The 21,779-nt window shown below is 38.3% G+C and overlaps 1 protein-coding gene across 2 annotated transcripts in view; it reads right to left on the bottom strand.

Annotated features, from left to right (window-relative positions):
* The window catches only part of DPH6 (diphthamine biosynthesis 6), a 349,689-nt gene extending 340,167 nt beyond the window's left edge, over positions 1 to 9,522 (bottom strand). For both annotated transcript variants that reach the window (XM_024200992.1, XM_024200991.1), the window contains exons 1-3: positions 9,418 to 9,522; positions 3,453 to 3,547; positions 1,082 to 1,275 (exon numbers count right to left, since the gene is read on the bottom strand). In XM_024200992.1, the coding sequence (XP_024056760.1) occupies positions 1,082 to 1,275; positions 3,453 to 3,547; positions 9,418 to 9,440 (312 nt within the window). In that variant the 5' untranslated portion in view covers positions 9,441 to 9,522. The remainder of the gene's footprint in view (positions 1 to 1,081; positions 1,276 to 3,452; positions 3,548 to 9,417) is intronic.
* Between the last annotated feature and the right edge of the window lie 12,257 nt (positions 9,523 to 21,779).

Here is a 21,779-nt window from a genome sequence, read left to right as displayed (position 1 = left end):
ATAATGAACAAGCCATTTAAGCATGACGTTTTCAGGTTTATCAATTATAAATCTGATTAAATAAAATTATAATTGGACAGGTATTGAATACTTAAATCGAAGATCAGAATTATCTTTTAGGCAACTTAAGGAAGTTTTTCTAGGACTGTAAATAATATTCAAATTAATCATTTCATTTTAGTAACAACTTTCACAATTAATACTGCCTTCTGACATTTACAAGAATATGATTACGTATTCTGGAAACCTCAAACATAATCTGCTGAAAGACATTCAGGACAATGAAGAAACTTTAACTCTGTCATTCAAAGTTGCTTCTTTCCTCTCTGTGATCCAAAATCCATTGGAACCAATGGATGTCTTTCTACTGATTTCAATGGGGTTTGAATCAAACCCCAGGTAATAAAGATCACATTACATTTTTTGAAAAACAGCAGAATAAATTTCAAGTGTCTTAGCCAATATATCCATTTTTATTGAAAGAATGATTGTATTACTAAAAAGATTGGGTAAAGCTATTGCTGAGTATATAACGGTATTTGAACATAGTCACTGCACTACCAACATCAAAATCATAATTGTAAAGTATTTGGGAATACTTTGAGTCTGAAATGCAGTATGAATAATATTCTAGCACTTTGGGTTTTACTTTATAATACATAAGTCCATGAAAAAGCAAATGCATACATTTCCTGTGCACTAATAAACAAAATGCACACAAAATCTATGAGAACCAGTGGGAAACAAGCAAAATATTACATCAGTTGCATGAACCTCAGATAACTTTACATCAGTCTCATGATAAATAATTCTCTTTACATATAATACTTTCTGAATACTTTTGCATACAATTGTTTATTATTATGGGCATCTATTTATTGTATATGATCAAGGTTTTTGGTTTAAAATGAGGGATAATCAGTATGGTCTATCTTAACAGATTAAGATAGTAAATCCCCATTTCACATAAATTTATACTGTAAGGAAGAACAACAGAAAAGAAAACAAATATTATACAAGAGTATAAATATTTTTTAAAAATTTTCAAAACTTTCCAAGAGGAGTGAGTTATGCAACATACCTTAACAAGTTTCAAAAGGTGATAAAGATCTTCGACCTCATCTCCTTCACACTTGGTATACACTCTTCCAGTGTCCACACTGGTACCCTTTATGGTGTGACGATAGAGAGGCAAATCCATTGCTTCAGCATACAGGTCTATGGCATGATGTCCTACTGTCTGATACATGTAGCTGTCCAGCTCATCTGTCCCTTCTGCCACAATTAAATAGAGACAAACATGACGCTAAGCACATCATTCAGCATTTATAGAAAATCATAATACTTTAAAAGCACCAAGAGTACCTAAATCTGACTATTCCTTAGTTCATTGACACACACATCTGTGATGGCATCTCTACAAACATGGAATTAAAAAAAATGGATTTCTCCCCTCTTATAACAATGTGTCTCATGCAACTGCCTACTTCTCAATCGAGGTGTCCACTTCACTTCTCCCCTACCATTTCCAGTGCTTCCTCCACAAATCCCCCATTACAGATCCAACCAGAACCAAGTGAAGCCAATGGTAATTTTGCTTTGCTATGCAAGAGGAGCACAACCCCAGAGGCACAGACCAATAGTTTTTACTTGTGTTTCAGCATACTTAGTGCAATATACATAGAACACACTGCAGCACTTATTCTGGTGGTTAGAAATAGGCTGTCAAAACTTCCTGAAACTTAGCCATTAATACATTTAGTACTGACAACATGATACTCACAGCATGTTATTTCAGTATAAATGGAACAATAGAGGATTACGGCAGTAATTTTATATTGTTTAATACACTGTAAAGAAAGGGAAATCTTTGTTGTTGCATCCAGGACTTTTTAATCTCCTTTCCTTTTAAAAACTTAGGATAGAACTCACCAAACTTCTTGCTGTTACTGCTTTAATTAAGAGACAAATTTCACTAAACATTCTTACCGACTGGTTGGCAGCTAATCAATAACAAAAAAGGTAGCTCATGTAGATTGTAATAATTAAACCGCAAACCTTGCAATTCACATTTTACGTATCTCAGGAGTTATCCAACAATTGTGATCTTTATTGATAATTTTTCAACTGATCAATAATAAAGAACACTTAATTATTGCTCAAAGCTACAATTCACTGGTAAAATTTGATAGAGTTCACTTTATTTTAAGACCACCCTGAGTAGTCCTGGAACTTCCCCTAACTTCGGCCCTGCTCTGTGAGGGCAGGCCTCTGAGCCCACATGGAATAGCTTGAAAGGAGAGGTCCCTGTATCACGGAAATAAGCTGTTAAACAAGTTGTGATGTAACCATAATATGCTAAAACTGATCATTATAAATAAGTGTACTTGACTTTACTATAGTGTGTAATGATTTTTAGAATGGACATGGTGACTTCCAATAGTAAGAGAAGCGGGTATTTGATCAAAATGGTCTAGCGGGTTCTGTAATCTTAACAAATTAACCAGGACCGGAGAAGTTGATTTTACAAGAAAAACAGAGTATTTTTAAATTTATATAAAATGTGATGCCTGAAAAGACCAGACAGGGTCCCTTTTAAGCTGCCACTTAGTTCTGAATGTGCAGTTACTTTATTACTTGAGGGTCTCCAGGCAACAGTGGTACAAGATAAAATAAAATGAATGGGATAGGCCCTACTGCTGCCTGGGGTACCTCAATTAACTTTCCATTGCATTTCCTACCACATACACGTAAAGAGGCCATTTTATGATTTGAATGACAACATTCTACATTTTTGATGTGGATACATTAGTTTTACAACAAACATATTTCAATAAGATTCGAGAGGTTTTGTCCTGGGTACCAAAGGAATAAATTGCCCCAACCTATTGATTTTATATTCACCTACTCTACCAATGATTCACACATGAACTCCTCCTCCCAGCAGGCACACCTCCTTCTCTGCTTCCCTCACAAACCTCCACAGTTCAGATGGCGAAGGTGACACCCTTTTCACTTGTGGGGCCTCTTTCCCCTCCCACTGGTACAAAAGTCACCTCCTTTTCAAATCTCACCTTGAAACCTTCCTGTTCATCTTAATTTAAGATTGATGCTAAGCCTCACTCACTTTTCACTACCTTCATTACTGTACCCATGCATTCTCCCCTTACTACAGTACAAGAAATTATTTATGCATTTTCCTCCTTTTAAACTGCAGAATCCTTTTTTACCATTTTTCATTTTCTTGTATTGTTTTCTCTTGTTTGCTGCTTTACAAGTGGCTTTAACAAATTCTCTAAATTGTCTCTCCCCCTTTTCACCTTTCTCTGTAAAGATGTCCTAGGATACCTGCCATATGTACAAAAAAATAGCAGGGTTTAATTCAGGAAACAGCTGTGCCTCAGCTGTTTCCTATTTCGGAAAGTTTCTTACAAGCAATGAGGCATTCTTACCTGTGTTTTCAGCAGGTCTTAAGTTGGCTAGAGCAACAATCTGATGCCCAGCAGCAACACACTGCATCATATTGTAACAGCTGTCCTTTCCACCACTGGAATTAGAAAAAAAATGAAATGATCAGACAATTAAACCAGGTCACTACTAGGCATTGTCGCCCTTTTTAAACTTTTACCTGATTACTTCAAAATTACAATGCAGGGCCACGGAATAAAGTTTTCAAATAAGAAGTATTAAAGAGAATTATAACAGTAACAAACGTCTAAGACTGTACCATACAAAATCTTTATAAGAAAATAAAGTATTTATAAAATGCTGAAGAGTTCAGTTAGATCTAAAATCCATAAGGTTTATGTGAAATTCCTAATTTGATGGCAGAGGGAGAAAAACTTATATTGTATGTAAGCTCTTTGGAGAAGAGGCTGTCTTTTGCTCAAAGGATTAGTGATGGATCACAGAATGTTTCCTCTCTAAAGTACTGATTTTTACAAGCAGCAGTGACAACCTGGCTTCTGGTTGTGAGCCTAGATGTAACTGCGGACAAAATTAATTACAGGTGTATTTTAAAGCAACTGGCACAACAGGTTCCTGATGTTCATCTAGGTGCTGATGTAATATAATATTTACTACAAATAATAAAGTGCAAAATAGATTTGATTTTGAAATTAATAACCCAACATTCAAAAGCTAAAAGAATACTCCGCCTCTATCAACATGGCAACAGCTGAATCCTGTTCCCATTGAATTTAATGGCAAAATTCCTATTTCAGTTACACATAATCAAGTCTTAAACAAATGTCAAGTAATAATAATAAAACAAAAACGATCTGATCTATAGAATACTATACTTCAAACATCCATCTTCAAATTGATAGACACAGCACCACAACCAGAGGGGAGAGTCTGTGCTTTACCTCTCTAAGAGCCAAAGCACAGAACTCACAGCCCCAAGGGAGGGAGGGAGGCAGTGGGGTATATACAGTGGGGTGAGAAGAGGGGGTGGGGCAAATTTGTGACGTGCAAGGCTGCGGCGGCCAGAGAAAGAGGCGACTTTCCCCAGCTCCAGGGCTGAGGCTGCTGGCCCTTTTTCCCAGCCCCAGCTCAGGGGCTGCCGTGGCTGGGGAGAGAGGGAGAGCCCCACCCCCCCTCTTCCCAGCCCCAGCTCAGGGGCTGCTGTGACGGGGGAGAGGCACATCCATCACATTAGAAAGGTAAGACTACTGATATTAAAATATGAGTTGTGTACTTTTATTTGTAGAACAAAGAAAACGTTAATTATTATTAAGTTTTTATTATATAACGCTTTTATCCAAAGCATTTACAACAGTTAGCTAATGGTACAAACAACATTTGGAAAGATCATTAAGTGGTCCGCCGAGACCCTCAGCAATTTTCAAGTGGTCCATGGGAAAAAAAATTTGAGAACCAGTGGTCTAGATAATACTAAGTCCTGCCTGGAGTTCAGGGGACTGGACTAGAAGACCTCTCGAGGTCCCTTCCAGTCCTATGATTCGATGATCAATTACTCTCTCTCATTTCATTGCTGTTAAAATTTAACATGAATTTGTTAATGAACAGGTTTTCAGCAAGTTTCTAGTTTGAGGCTCAATCACTTTTCAAAATAACCATGATGTCAAATTTCTTCTAAACAGCCAACAGACAATGTAATTTAAAGCCCTATCTCTATTATTTTGATAGAACATGCTTGGTATAGTTAACTTAGCTACTGTTCATTTAGTTACCAATGAGATTGGAAAAAAAGACTGGATGGATCAAGAAACAGTAATGGGACAGAGAATCTTACCCTTATAGAGACTTCTTTCTCAAAACTAAGGGCCTCAACTTAGCCCCGATTTTGTCCCTAAATATAACTACAGCCAAAAACAATTATACATGAACTGTGTAGCCTTTACATATCCAATGACACAATTTATGAGTATAATCAGGAAGCTACATATCTAAGCACTATAAAATGTACCCACAATTATTTGTACCAGCAAAATTGCGGGTGCAAACTCAGAAACTGAAAGTCACCAGTCTTGATATTGCCCTTGCTAGCATTCTCAAGAGAAGGACCATGAAATTAATAGAGATGGTAACTGAATTACACTCAGACCTCAGAGGTACCACAGAAACAGGGTTGAGGCATGTTGCTGGGACAAATCTAAAGAAAACTTGCATTGCTACTGTCTGTATTGTATCTGTGACATATACTGGGAAATCCAGTGTTGGCTTCCACAATCTGGCATGTTTTATGAGAAACAATTTCATTCTAATTTTTCTTTTAAACAACAAAATAAAGTACATTGGCTAATTTACCAAAGTTCTTAAATATTATCACACCATTCCAGTATTAAAATAAAAATGCTCAAAAATAAAATATCTGCTAATTTCAAAAATTGCTTGAAAAGAACAAGATAGATTTTAAAAAGAAGGATGTACTTTGACATGATTTTAGGCCTAGGGTCCCAGTTTGTTGTTTATGGACCACTTGCTGATGGTCTGTATAGTGCTGGATGGTTACCTGGAGCTGGCTCTCCTCATTTCCAGAGAAGAGAAAAATAACAGATGAAAGGGGCATGGGGGGGTGAAATGAAGAGCCAAAATAGAAAGTGCGATAAACTTATTTCCAAGAGGACAAAACATCTCAAAGACAGCAAAATTGTACATAAAAGTCCTTTCTTAATATCACTTCTACACAACAGCAATTTTTGTAGCTGCCACTGACATGAAAACAATCACAAATGGGAGGGAAAACAGTCTGTGCAATCATGAATGAGAGGACATGTGGGTCCAACAGTACTCAGGCCTCCACTGATACTCAATATTGATAGCTGGAGAGAGCCCCACAGAGTCAACAGAAACACCAAATAATCATGAATTGGTGTCCCAGCATTACACTGTTGGGATTTTTTTGTATGCCACTGCATGATGATAATCACATCAGGCCAGAACTCCATGATAGTTCTGTGACTCTTAGGGACTCCATTTGTCAAAATATTTCCTGTCTCCTTCCATTGCTTTCTAGTCTCTGAGAGAGAAAGAAGTGTTTTTCATCTCTCTCTCTTTCTTTGTCCTACTAGCTGATGGAACACGGTCAGAGTTTTTTATTTTCTTTCCTTCTCTTCCTCTCCTTTACACCCTAAATTCCTGGCTAGTTGGAGGGAGAGATAGGATTACTACTACATCTGTCTGTTTTTTCAATGCTACGCACAAAGCTTCAAAGGGGAGAGCCATCAAACCCAGGGATTTCACCAAGTGAGGCCCCCCTCAAAAAGCTGTATGTGGCTCTAGAGCAGTGATACTCAGTCATCAGTGGTTCGGGAGCCAAATTAGCTATTAGCTCTACCCGAAAGAGCCACAATAGTGTGAATTCATTGTTTCATTTACTACTGTACTAAATACTCATATTTAAATAGTATGACAGGGAAAATATTTAGGCTTTTTTTATATACACACATACACATATTATATACATCGCTACCTCGATATAACGCGACCCGATATAACACGAATTCAGATATAACGCGGTAAAGCAGTGCTCTGGGGGGGCGGGGCTGCGCACTCCGGTGGATCAAAGCAAGTTCAATATAACACGGTTTCACCTATAACACGGTAAGATTTTTTGGCTCCCGAGGACAGCGTTATATTGAGGTAGAGGTGTATATATATATATATATATATATATATATATATAATTCTCACAGTAAATAAGTTCATAACTTAGTACAAGTTGATAACTTAATTGCTTAATAAGTAGCAAAAGCATCCTGATTGGGTAATAATTAAATCACAGTGTTTTAATATCGTGTGCTGCAAAGAGCTGTGGGAAACACATTAAAGAGCCATTTGCAGCTTGTGAGCCTCAGTCTGAGTATCACTGCTCTAGAGCCACAGTTTGAGATTTGAGTATCATTGAGTTATGGAAAATAATAGGAGGCCAGAAATGGTAGTCAGATGGTCTGAGTTCCTGGAGCAAGACAGATGTCTGGTTGCGGCATTCTGAGTACCCTGACATTTAGACTTTTGGGAATGTAATAAAAGAAGGAACTGCAATAGATATGAGACTCTTAACGATTTCAACAGAAGCACAGCCACAGTTAGGACAAATTTTGGCCACAGGCACGATGATAGGCAGACTTACAGACACGGGGAATATGAAAGAGAAAAAAAAGGAAATGTAAAGATTACTTTAGCGACTATCCAAGACTTCTGAAAAGGATGTCCTTCATATTCCTGCATGTCGCTGTTCATGCAAAAAAAAAAAATATAGGCTAATTAAAGATTGGGGGGATGGGAAGAAAACTTATTTTGGACAGATCACTGGCTTTAAAATGCCTGATGGTTTCTGATTTAGCACAAGTTACACTTTGAGGTTTACTCAATCATTACCTCCTTAGAAAGAGAGTGTCAACTTGAAATACTGTCAATACAAAAAAAATTAGTTAAAATTGATTCAGATACTACTCCTGCCTATCAAAAGCACAAAAGATTTTTTTTTTTAAATAGAGAATTTTCTCTCTCATCTTTTACATTACTTGCAGTGGGTAGGTTAAAAAAAATCAGACTTTGACATCCCTTTAAAACAAAAAACTCTTCTTAAAACTTTTTCTTAAGCTAAATCCATCCTAGGAAAACTGCCCACAAAAATAACAGTCATGTTACAAACCTGTTTTTAAGATTTTATTTCATGCTGCCTTTTAACACATTCCACTGCATAACCAATATCAAAATAAGTACTTCTAGAACTTGAAATCTTGCCTTTTCTACGAGTTGGGAGGAGAAAGTGTGGAAATTGACTGTGTTAATCTGCTATTAAAAACAAATCTGGATAAAAAAAGTACAATTTTTCACAACAAAAAACAAGTCCCTTTTGTTGTATAACATTTTCTTTTGGGATAATTTTAAACCATGATCCTGCAACTGACCCTCCATGGCCAAACCCAAATTTTAACAGGGCTTCATGCAGCTTGCAGGACTCTGCACAATGAAAGTCAATATAGAAGCTGTACCTTAGTAAAAAAAAAAAGCTATGGGTTGGCATCTAAAAATAAAAATATCACAGGGTTCACCCAATACACAAGCACAAGTTCCTGAGTAACCTTCCTGGCTTACATGAACCATCAATGTATTATCATTTCTCAATGAAAGAATCTACCTGTCTTCTTCAATGAAAAAATAATTTAAATACATGTCTGAAAATATTAAAACCTATTTAGAGCATAAGAAGTGCAGAAAACGAAACAGCAGAAGGGTAGGAGAAACAGTCCCCAAGACAGAGGGCTATGTCAAGCTCGGTGTGACTACATAAATGAGTGAGCTTTTTTAAAATGATGAGTGAGATTAAATGTCTCATTGAAACACACATTTGCAAAACTGATCCTAAAAGGGAGATACTTGGAAAGGAAAAAAAAAACAGCCTGAAAATCAACTGAAAACGAGTGAGACTAGGTAGAAAAAAATAGCAGCAGCTCACATATATACAGCACAGCACGTCTCCTTCCAAAGCATGTTACATATAATTACAGGGCACCCCTAAAATGCAGCTGCCTCTGGGGTGGAGGGCAGCCACTGACAACAAAGAGCACATTACAAGACACAGGGGAGAGTGATGATGGTACGGTGGTCCTTTATTTATTTATTTTTTTAAGTGTGACAGGATGTTCAACACCCCAGGGCAGAGCCAGGCACTTGGTGCAAGGCCTCCTACTAGGCATGCAATTACACACCCACCACTGAGATGCAGCCAGCTGAGGCAGAGCAAGCTGCGGAAGACAGAGCTGTTTAAAACTCCTTGCTGTGTTTGCGGGAGGAAGGAAAGCAAGAAATGCACGAGCAGGAGGGTCCCGCGGGCAAGGCTGCGGGGTAGCAGCCCAGTCCCTGCTATGGGCTCGGCAGCACCCCCCAAGGGCACGAGGTGTGGCTCAGTCTGTGCAGCAGGGCAGCCCCCCACAGCCACGTTACCTGATTAAGGCCACTACTCTCATGCTGCTCGCACCCCCCCGGGCTGGGCTGACACTAAGGGGGGGCTGAGACCCACGGGCGCTACTACAGGCTGCAGCCGGCGCCCTCCTTCCCGAGCCACGCGCTGATCTACACGCTCGCGCCGCTGCCGCCCGGCCAGACCCGCCCAGGGCAGCCCCGAGGCTGCCTGAACCAAAGGGCGTGGGGTGCGGGGCGACCCGCGCCGCTCTCCCTGCGCCCGGCCAGCGCCCTGCCCCTGCCGCTCGGGCCGCAGCGGCGGGCGGGTGGGCGGCGCGGGGCGGCGAGGGCTGAAATGCAGGCACCGCGCTGGTCGCCTATGCGAGGGCAGACGGGAGGCGCTGCAGGGAGGCCTGGGCTGATCCTGGGGGGGTTCGCAGCGGGCCCGCGGCTCAGAGCCGTTCCAGTGCGTGACATCAGGATGAGTCACCTCTGGGCTGTCAGCGCCTGCCCTGTGTGCTCATCCTGCTTACCGGAACCTGTTTCCCCCTGACAATACCCTCTCTGTCTAGTTATTCTTGGCAGTGAGGCAGTACCCGGTGTTGTCCCTGGCACCAACAGAAGTTGGTCCAATAAAAGATATTACCCCACCCACCTTAGCTCTCTTACAGTTAAGGTTGCCAATTTTGTTTGGACGTATTCCTGGAGTTTCATCACATGACATAATCTTTAATTAAAGATTAATCTTTAATTCCTGCAGACTCCAGGACAACCCTACTTATAGTTATCAAAGACTGCCCACTGTTCTGAATGGTGCTGAAAATAAGAAGGCTGGTTTGTTTCATTCCTATTCAACGGCCACAGTCTGGAAAGGCCCTTACCTGGCGCATTGAAGTTTAAAGCAAGTTCTCACACTTTTTTGGGGAGTGGTTAAGAAGAGTTTGGCACAGTTTACAGGCACTTGTCTCTCTGTTGCAGATGAAGGATGGCGGGGTGGGAAGTTGAAATGGGGGAGTTTGTTGTTTTAAAAGTTATTAAATAAAAAACAGGAGAGTGTGTAACTAGTCAGATGTTGAATAACAATGTCATCAGTAGATCAACAGCAGCAACAACACACCCACACACCCTGAAACTAACGATGTTCATCTGCAGATTTGGATTCAAACTTTGCAATTCATTCCCATCATTGTAGGGAATCAATTTGTAATATTGAATACAAACACCTTGGAATTCAGATCCAGAAAAAATCCCTTTGTAAATAGTGGTACAAAGTCAACAAGGTTGTAAATATGTAACTAAAAGCAGAATATGTCACACAGTCTATTTTAGCCATCTACGACTGCATAGCTTGCGGCTTCCAAAGCTACCGAACATGTCCCCAGGATAGGAGATGGGGGAGTGACCACATGTGGACAGCTTCAAATAAAGAATTAAAAGTGATGAACTGAAGATTGTGCATGGGGCTGGTAACCCCACTATGTAAACACAAACTTACTAAAGAAATAAACACTGGGAGCCATACTTGAAAAAGAGCTCCACTTCCTATGAAGTATATGATAGGCATTGGTCAAAGTTGTAAGGAAGCCTATGTCCTGAAAATTCACTTGCTCAAGGCCAGATAAGTAATGAAAATCAGTCTTTGGAATATGAGAACTATGTACAAAGCTACGAAAGCTATTCAAGCAATTAAAATAAATGGATAGATACCATCTTGATGTCCTTGGAATCAGTGAGGGTAGATGGACAGGTTCAAACAAACTTCACTTTATAATATGGACACCACCTAGAAGAGAAAAAGAGTGTGACCTAAAGAAATATTATGCAGAGCAATAGAAGAAGAAGCCAGATCCATCAACATGACACGTAGAAGCCTGAACAGACCAGCATAAGACCAAAATAAATGGCAGAAACTAGTAGATGCCCTATCCATCTGAGGGTATAGGAGGATAAAGAAAAATGCTGCATATGCTGAATCAGGAGAAAGCTTCAGGGTGTATCTGTTCCTTGGTTGGGAGAGTCATTCGTCCAAGGAGTTTCACTATTGGGATTGTGCCAGTTGCCTCAACTGTACTGCCAGTAGGCATCCTGACCACCTGCACTAAATGCACCCTTTAGGCTAGCTCCAACCTTATCTGACTGGGTGCCACCCACCCCAGTGTTCTCATGTCTTCCTGTGGGACTCAGGCCTAGGGTTGCATGAGCTAGTGACCCTCCACTTGAATCTAACTACTATGAAAGCCATAAATGTGTTTGCCTTGGATCAACCTGATTCACAGCCTACAAAAATCAGTCTGCTAAACAAGGGTCTTCTCCAAATGCCCATCAAATTCCCTGTGAGAATCATCTTGAAAATGAAAACAGAATGGAAACAGGATGGAAAAGACCCCCTCAGAAGACCTAAAACACGATGGATGGACGGTATCAACAGACACGTGTCCTTTCACAGGCATCCTACCCTGTAACATGTCAGATTTGGCTCAGGACAGACCATCATAGCTCATTCGGTGGCCTCCCTGCTGTCCAAGTATATTATGAGAACTAACTCAACCTATCTTAATTTGTTCCCTGCCCCAGGCACTATGTGCTGCTCCAGCACCATAAGAGAGATGGAATGGCTCCCTGGGGTCTTTCCAGGAGTGAAGTGTTGGCATTAGGCCAACATTAGGCACTCCTATTCAACCCTCATGCATGGCCTCCAGAACAGGGCAGTGTGTGGGGAGTGGTTGGAGCACTTTGCATTTGCATTTTGGAGCTGTAGAGCATGGAATGTTGCTGTATATCCCAGTATTTCCACGCATTGAAAAATTATGAGTTAGCCCCCCACAAAATCATGAGATAGGCTTAAAATTAATGGAATTTTAAAAACTAATTAATTTGGGGTTCTTTTTATTGTCCTTTGTTTTTTGAGGCGTTGGGGCTCATATTTTGAGGACTTGAAACCTACTTTTTAAAAAACTCTGATGTAGCCCCTCCACTCCAGGAGCTGAGGCTTTAAGAAAATACCAAATATCATAACACTTGTGATAAATTAGATGAGCCCTTGGGGCTGCTGTAATTTGTGCTGGAGTCATCATAGTAACCCAGAATTAGGGAGGTGCCAACGTGGCATAAAGCCACATAGTTTATACAATATATATAGATATTGATATATATATCATCACACACAGAGAGCATATTATTGGCTCTTAGGCAACAATAAATAAGAACATGTAGTTGTTAGCATTACTGTTAAAAATAATGATGCGGTGTTTCCAAAGAGAAACTACAAGAAGATAAGTCAGATCTATTTTGGGCCTCCATATAGTGCAACAGTCTACCATGCACATTGTAATTTGTAGGATCAGGGCCTAAATATGAAATACCACACAGGAGTCAACATAGCCTAGAATGAGGATTATCAACCTGGTTTTATAAATAAGTGTCAGAGAGCCACAGCTACCCGGCCCCTATCATCCTTCTAAATTGGAAGGTAGTCCTGGCTATATCCTGGAGTGATGGGAGGTCCCAGTAGGGGGAAAAGGTTAAGAACCAGTGTCCTCGATCAAAAATAAAATTGGAATATAATATTTAAATATGCCAGAATCAGTTGAGTAGGGCCTAGTAAGACAAATATAATATTTTAGGAAAATGCATATAGTACATGATACAATTAAAATCAAAATGTTTGTTTTATGTAGAAGCAATCACAAGAACTTGTAAATATAAAATAAAAGTTCGCAGTTATATACAGAGCTGAAATTGATAATACATGAAATTGCTAATTGCTGCCTTAGTTTAAACTTTTGTAAAAAGACAAAGGAAGTATTTGTAAAAGCTGCAATAAATATTTGTGAAGGCTAGGTAACCCATAAAATGGGTTGCTGGTAAATTTATTGTATTTAGAATACATATGTACAGCTGAGGGTATTTAAAAACTTGCATTTATCACATTGAACCATTTAAATGGAAATCACAATATTTTAAATAATTCCCCATTTTAAATATAGAGAAGTCCAAAATGCTGCAAACAGCATTAATAGCAACAATGGAAAATGGCAAGTGTTTAAGGGTTCCCATTTATCCGGACTTTATACTGTACACAGTGGATACAGTCTTTCCAGTACCTCGCTGGATTTGGGTCACAATATAGTATGAACTGAAACAGCACATTAAAATGCATGGCAAATATATATATATGTCAAATGTATTTTTTAAAAATAACCTCAGGGTATGCTCTGACCATCATAGACTAGCAATTCACTAGACAAAACCATTTATTTTATTGATACCATTTACAAAGCAGTTTGAATTTTCTTTAATTTGATGATCATGCATTAATACAATAATTTTTTAATGTTTATTCTCAGAAATTCTTCCTTTTACTATTCAAAACAATGTAAATGATCTCAATCAGATGGCTTGGATGTGAAATGCTAGTGACTCTCAGAAGGGATGGTAACTTTATTTATTTATTTATTTTTGGAGTGAGGAGGGGAATGCAGGCCTGTTCTGAATTAAAACTGTAAATCCAGGGATTGTAGAGATTTTAGGTGGGATTACCAAATTAAATGAAACAATAATGCATAATAATCTCATCTGATGGGAAATAACCACCTCCCTAAAGAACTGTAAAACATGTAGCACCAAAGTACTTTGTTTTTATTGCAAAAACTGTGGTTATTTTATCATACCTCTCTACATTTGCATTCTTTGAAAGATGTTATAAATATGTTTTTATTTATGTTTATCAATTTATGTTTATAAGTTCAGGAATTCAACTAGTAGCTGTGAACATTTAAATGCTGTTGTCTTAAAAAGTTTAGCAACAGTGTATGAAAAGTCTAAGAAATCATGTACATAGATTATTCTGCCTCTTTGAAAAACTGGGGAACCCATAAAACCAGTTGCTCTAAGCAGACAGCTTTATAATACAAGTTCCAATACTTGTAATAGCTGTGTTCTAAATAGTGTATCATTCCAAGACCAGAAAGGAGAATTCTTCTAAAGTACACTGCATCCTCAAAGTCTCCATTATTAGTAATCTACCCTGATATAACACTGTTGTTCCATCTGCCAGGTCTGTTGCAGTTCATTATACATTCTTTCAAAAGACATAACTCTGTTTATAATCTACTCAGCCCTTTCATTTGAAGAACAGAAGTGTAATCTCAACCAAAGGCAACAACACAGATCCTAAATTAAGAATAATTTCCAGTTCCACTGTCCTGTTGGTAAGCATAGGAGTAGAGGCAGAGAGGTGAAGTTTCAGAATCAAACCCTGGTTGCATGTGAGTGGTCCCTTTGGCTTTCGTTCTGTGAGGACTAAAGTGGTTATTATATTCACGTGAATAAAATAAGCAGGATTTGGCTCCTAGAATCTGGTAGCAGATACTGAGTACAGATTTTTAATAAGCAGAGGAGTTTTTCTAAATAAAACAAAAATAAAATAAGTAAATTTTCTTACATAATTTAATACATTCAAATTTTTAAGTATCAGAGGAGTAGCCGTGTTAGTCTGAATCTGTAAAAAGCAACAGAGGGTCCTGTGGCACCTTTAAGACTAACAGAAGTATTGGAGCATAAGCTTTCGTGGGTGAATGCCCACGTCCCTGCTATCCAAAACCTTTAGAAGAAACCGCTTTATTTCATAATAACTGTGATAGTTAGAGCCTGATTCTCAGTTACTCCATTCCTGCTCCAGGGAGGACAGGGGGCAAATTTAAGCTTCCTTTATGTTCCCTGTATATGGGGGCTGTGTAGGGACCTGCCCAGCCCTAAGTGTAAGTTAGAATAGATTCACCAGAGTGTAAAGCAGCCTTAATGTAACTCAGACCCACAGTTTATATGTGATAAAAAGCAAATTTTGCTTCTATTTTCTGTCTCTGTACTTGGCACCTGCATGAGAGATTGTTGAAAGCAAAACAGTAAAATGTTAGGTTCCAGTTATATCACAGAGATCCAGAAGGGATCTCCCACAATCCATGTGGTACAGCAGATTCTGGGAAACTGTCCCCAATCCTAGGAAAAGATCTTCCTTCAGCACACATGGTTGGTGGAGGGTGAGCTTGTGGATGGTATTCTCCTCCTCAGTGTTTGAATCCTGGGAGGGCCTAGAGTAGCCCCAGCTGAGCTATTCTGCCCCCACAGACCTGACATGCTGTTGCAGTCTTGACAAAGAGTTCACTAAAGCCTTCATTCCACTGCAAGGCATTTTGTAGGGGAGTGATTACAATGGTTTGTTGCATTTTTCTCATACTTCTCAGTCAGTAAAGTTGGAAAGTGTAACAATGAATTACTAGGAGGAATCTATCAGAGGATTAGAAGAACAACAGCAGTATCCCTAATGACCTGAATGGTTAATTAAGTTCTCTCTTAAATGAGATCCAAAAATATCTTAATACCAGTATATTATGAAGAACAGTCACTTTTTGCAAACCAGAGCTACAGTGCCTATTAGGAAAAGGCCAATTATCCAATGACTGGCAGGGAAAGCTGGACCACTAAGGTTCTTAATTAAAAGAAGATTTTCTGTTTAAGATCCCAAATCAATACCAGAATAAGGCATATATGGAGTAGACATAACATTAGAAGTGTATTTACATTTTAGAACAAAGTTTTGAAAATCAGCTCCTCCTTCATTTACTTGCCAAGTCCCAAAATTAGGATGTTGTGTTTTTCTTTGGAGCAGTTGGCAATGGGACACTTTTGCACTCAGTTATGGAATAGCTATGAAGTTCCACTGAAGTCAATGGGATTTCACTGGTGTAACAGAGGGCAGAATTTTGCCTGCCATTATTAACACCTAAGCAGCTTACAAAGGGCAGGGAAATGCTTTCTGCTCCAATTTAGTTGTTAGTTTTGGAACAGAAAAGGTGCTTTATGTCTGTTTAATTAAGAAGCTTTGTGAAGCTCCTTTAACTGCCAGTCACTGAGTAATTTCCCAGTTCTTTCCCTCCACAACAGGCAGAATGCCATATCTCTTCCTCTGGATATGTTGAAATTACATTTTGATAAAACTGGGCCTTTACAAGTGTAACGCATGCTGAGGAGTGATGACACTTGAGTGAATGGAAAGTCACTCAGAAATCCATGCCTCTCAAGGCAGGATGGTTTAGAAAGACCATGGGCAAATTCCTCTGCCATGCTTCCTACTGTGGCTACAAAAAAGCCATGGGGTAGATTCTCACAGTTCCTGCTGCTGATAGCAATGGGGCTTTGTATCTGGTGATGTCCTTAGATGACTTGCCAAGTTGCCTTGCTTTTGTGTAGCTGTGAAATGTACCAATTTCCCCCTTTTCCTACCCAGTATTCAAGAAAGTGCTATGTCTGTGACCCCTTCCTTTCACCCACTTCCCATTGCAATAGAGGCCAAAATTTGTCCCTAAGTTTGGATCATGCATGTATGTTACTTACAGGTCAGGGTCATTAATGACGGTATGGTGTTTTTCTAATCCTTTGATGGACTCTTTCAGTTCTATTAATTCAATTTTAAACTATCCTACTTCATTGGCTCAGAAGGATAAAATCAGTCCTTTACTGAAAGCTTTATTAGAATATCATCCTCACACCATCCAATCTACTTACCTTTCCAGGAGGTCCTAACTCATGTTAGAAGCTTGCTGGAGCTTTCATAATAGTGCAGCTGAACATTTTTTTCATTAATCAGACTAATCTTTAGTTCACAGAACTTTTATTTTTAATAATAATTGTCACAAAGAGACAGCATCAAGGTTGACAAGTGTAGCGCTCACAAGGGAATGTAAGGGTTAAATTTACCTCTGCCCTGTTCCTTTAAGGATTGAAGGTCTGGACTGAAGGATTGAAGGAACTAAAGGGAATAACTTAGGTTGCAGCAGCAGAGTGGTCTGTGCTTTGAAAGGACTAAGCAGCAATGGGTCTTGTGGAAGCTGTATTTGTTTGTTTTTTTGATACTGAGTTCAATAGAACTCCAGTTTTAAAACTGTCCATGTTCTGGGAGTGTAACATAGGCAAAACTATTTACTCTCTTTTGTGTTTGCAAAGTCCATCTAATTTTACTGTGTTTTTTCCCCACTAATAAAGTTCCTCAGCATTTTTTTCTCCATAAACATAAATAAATAAATTAAAATGGCTGCATCCCAGTACTCAAAAGCAATCCTAAACTATAAAACAAAACCCCATCCAATTCTACAAACACGGGCTAAACTTCACCCCCATGATTTCAATGGGACTACCTATGGTAGTAAAGTTAAGCATATGTGTAAGTGTTTGCAGGATCAGGACCCACGTTCTCCCTCCTTTCTTTCACACAAACACACCCACCCACCCACCCACTAAGAAAGGGAAAATGCTTGTGAGAAGTAAACTTTTAAATTTTAAATTTATTAGAAACAACAGTGGGTAAAAAACAAATATTTCCAAAATGGCAAAATAATATATTGAGAATTTCTGATAGGATTTTTCAAATTGCAGGGAAGTGAACTACAGCGGGCCTGATTCTGATATCACTGACACAAATATACAATAGAACCAACTCCACAGTAAACAAAACATGTGTATGTTCAGAATAAGGGCCCAAGACAACCTGATAATATAAGTTTCCCATGCAATTATACTATTTGCCTATAAAAACTCAACAGAAATTCTTCTTAGTTGGTAAGTAAAAGTGTAGACCTTTAATTAGCCATCCTAATGGAAAGAAAGGAACCATTGGGCTCAATTAGTTGTAAGTATTTCACCATCATCTCAGACTTTGAATCAAAAGATATATGCCTTAATTTATTATAAAATAGCTGGGTATGGCATAGCCAGGGAATTGACTTTGTGGGAATAATGTTTATAAAATACTATAATATTCTACAGTAATGTAGGCCACTAATATCTCAAACTCTGTGTCTAACAATAGCAATACTGTAATGTTTTAGGCAATTACTATGGTATACATGAGTCTTTGATTTCAATCACATCGGTGAGCACTGGTCTGTCTGCTTCTGATAGAGAAGCAAGAAGAATGACCACACACTCTTGCAGCATTCAGAACTAAATGCAAAACTCATCTCTTTGAATTAGCTTTATTTTAGTAACTGTCTCAAAAGCATCAGCATTCTCACAGAGTATATATTTATTAAAAATCCCACCGATTACTTTTACTGCTAGAAGAGCTGGGAAGAGAGATTTTTATATTTACTTCTTGTGGAAGGTACTTTGATACCATGATGATGGATGACAAATAGATAGACAGACAGATAAATATTAGCCAGATGATGATTTTTAAGAGGTACTTTGAAATTTATTGGGCTGAATTATTTGCTGACTAAGGCCCCCAATTCAGGAAGGTACTTATGAACATGCCTAACTTTATGTACATGAGTAGACCTATAGACTCCACTGGTATTGCTTACATACTTTAAGTTAGGCACATGTTTAAGTTCCACCCTGACTCAGGGCCTTTAAGTATGTTTCAACTCACTGAAGCCACTGGGGTCTCATGGAGTAAAAGTCAACACAAAATTTTACTTATTTTTCTCTGCAATATGCTGTCTGTATCATGAAATATCTACTAAATATCTTTTACTAGCAGAAACTAATTGTTTCTCTCTATTCCATATGTTCTATCTTGTCTAAATTTGGCTTTGCAAATAATTCAAACTCTTTTTGACTGCATGACATTTAAGATTGTATTCTCTTATAAGCAGAATATTCAGGGGAGAAGCAGTTCATTAATTATAGAGCTGTTTTGACCTCATTAGCTGGGAAGACAGGTGTGGTTTTGAACTACAGAAAATAAAAAAAGGAGTTTCTCACTGGAAAAATAAGCCAAACAGATGGCAACCTGGAATGTTTTATAAAACTTTAGATTATACTGTATGGGAAAGAGCCCCATGCAGGAAACATAGTCTGATATTGATGCATCTGGTAGGGGAGTCTGTGACAGTGCCCTTTTAAAATAATACTGAAGTGTCAACTCTCTTGTCAACATCATGATCTAATCAGTGCAGTCTTTTTTGTTTCAGGGTCTTCCACCTTATAATTGACCCTGACATATGCTATTCTCTTTACCCGTTGGCTTTGGACATATAACTTCTGTCATGGTCAATTATTAGGTGATAGAGCCTGCAACCACTGGGACCATTGCTTAAAAGCATCCTACACAGCAAACCCTGAAGTGATCAAATTCAAATTTGATTGAGAAAAGAAATTCTGGTCTTTTATAAAAGTGATACACTTTTTGCTTCTATATAAAAAGTGTCAATTTCCATTATTCTGTACATTACTGAGACAAACGGTGACAGTGCTATTTCTGAAATAGGTTTAAGAAATGTATGAAAGTCTGTAACAAATTCTACAGACTCTGAAATGAAGAAATTATCTGTACAAGCATATAGTATGCATATTAGATTACACTAAATTTGAAAAGCAGATCAGAATATGAGAGTGGCAAGTGGGCCAGAGCTAAAAATAAGGGTGTGTTACCTCCTTTCTTACACTTCTTTGACAGGATGCTTTCTTTTTAGTTTGTAAGAGCTTTGAAGAACAGAGATATTTTTTATTTGTCTGAAAGGTGCCTACCATACTTTTGGGTGCTACATCTATAAATACCAACAATAATTAATTTTGAGCTACAAAGAGGCAGATATACAATTTATATATTATATATATAAGCTCCCACAATTGGGTCAATAGGGTCTAGTGGATTGGGCATAGGATGAGGAGACAGGACATCTGGTTTCTATTCTCAATTTTATCACAGACTTTTTAAACAACACATTTCAATTTTATTTTGGATATTTAAAACATAAAAAAAAAAATCAGTATTTCACTTCAAATTACCTTCCAGCACCATGGAAGAAATGACACAGGAGCAGAAGTTTAACATTCATCAGCACAGCCTCATGTGAAAGGGAAGAACCAAGGATCCACATAGTTGCACAAATCCTGCAGCCTTACTGTGGAATCAGCCCAGAGGGGTAGTGAGCTCTATTCCAGCCTGGATACTTGGTGTGTGTGTAGGGAAGGGTGGATTTAAATTCCCTATCCTCCCTTCACTATACATCAATATAATCCTAATATTCAAGCTCTGCGCAAGTGGAGTGAATTTTACCCTATGAGAATAATCTATACTTTCTTGAACCCCAGCATATTATTTAGAAGTATCTGCCACTGATTTGCATGACTATTGCCAACTTATTTAACAATCCTATACCTCAGCAACCCATCAGAGGGAGAATAATTCTTAAATAACCCTTGTAAATAAGTTGAGTTCTATGGATTATTAATGTATTATTTATGTTCTGAAGTACTTGATTCAAAGCTATGTTTATTACTACCCTAGCCTGAATAGCCACAAATGTAATTAAAATTATCTAGGCCTTTTAAAAATCCAGCCATATAGTTTGTCTCAGTGATGTGTCCCCAATAAATATCAAGCAAATGTAAAGTAAAATACTTTTTATTTAGATCAGTTTATTAATTAAACAGCCATTTAGCTAAATGTGGGTCTAAAGTCCTAGTGAAGTGTGTGCCGGACAAAAGCCTATTATTTGTACTGATTTGTCAAGTGTAAAATTGTTCCCCATCTCCAGAACAAAAATGCCTCTTCCAACATGAATACTTTGCAGTTACTCCAGGCATGTCATGTGACATTACATCCCAAACTATTATTTCATGTGTGGGTTAGTTCATGCTTCAGATGTCACACTGTGGTCTATAAAGCAAGAAGTGTTGACACTGCTCATTTTGTGATTTAAGCATGAACCAACGTACTAAAAGGGTTCTATAAAGTATACATTTCAGTATCAACAGTGTATTTTAAAAAAAATCTGTCAATCTCATACTGGCCTGATCCTGTGAGAGGATGAGCATTTCAACTGCAACTGAGGAGTGAAAGCAATGTGTTATGATAGATGGGGCATGCTATGGGAATCAGGAGTCCTTAATTTATTTTCAGACTGGCCAATGACTTACTGTGTGACCTTGGGCATGTCACTCCACCCCTCAATGCCTCAGTTTTCCCCATCTGTAGAATGGGGATAGTGAAACTTTGCAAAGCACTTTCAGCTACATGACTTCAAAAAGCTATGTAAGTAACAATTACTGTTATATTTGAAGACAATGGGAGTTGAAGGATTTTAGAATCTCATGAGAGATACTCAGCTCTTCAAAAGATCAGGCCCTAAATCTCACGTTAGAATAGGCCATGTCAATATATTACTTCTTTTGAATTCTTTTGACAAGAATTTGCTCAATTTTAATATTTGTTTGCAGGTTATTCTGAGGAATTTTGCAAGGAATTCACAAATGATATTATAATCCTCATGACAGCATCTGATTTTTCTATGTTACAAACATATCAATAATGGATTTGCAAGTCTGCTAGCTGGAGATGGAAACTGCAAAGAAATCAAACATTATATATGTAAGTTAGAGATAACATTTCAGCTACCTTT

Source organism: Terrapene carolina, unplaced genomic scaffold (assembly GCF_002925995.2).
Source record: "Terrapene carolina triunguis isolate 2854851 unplaced genomic scaffold, T_m_triunguis-2.0 Scaffold96, whole genome shotgun sequence".
Lineage (NCBI taxonomy): Eukaryota > Metazoa > Chordata > Testudines > Emydidae > Terrapene > Terrapene triunguis.
Note: the sequence above shows the minus strand (reverse complement) of the source record. Positions and strands in the feature narration are given on the sequence as shown.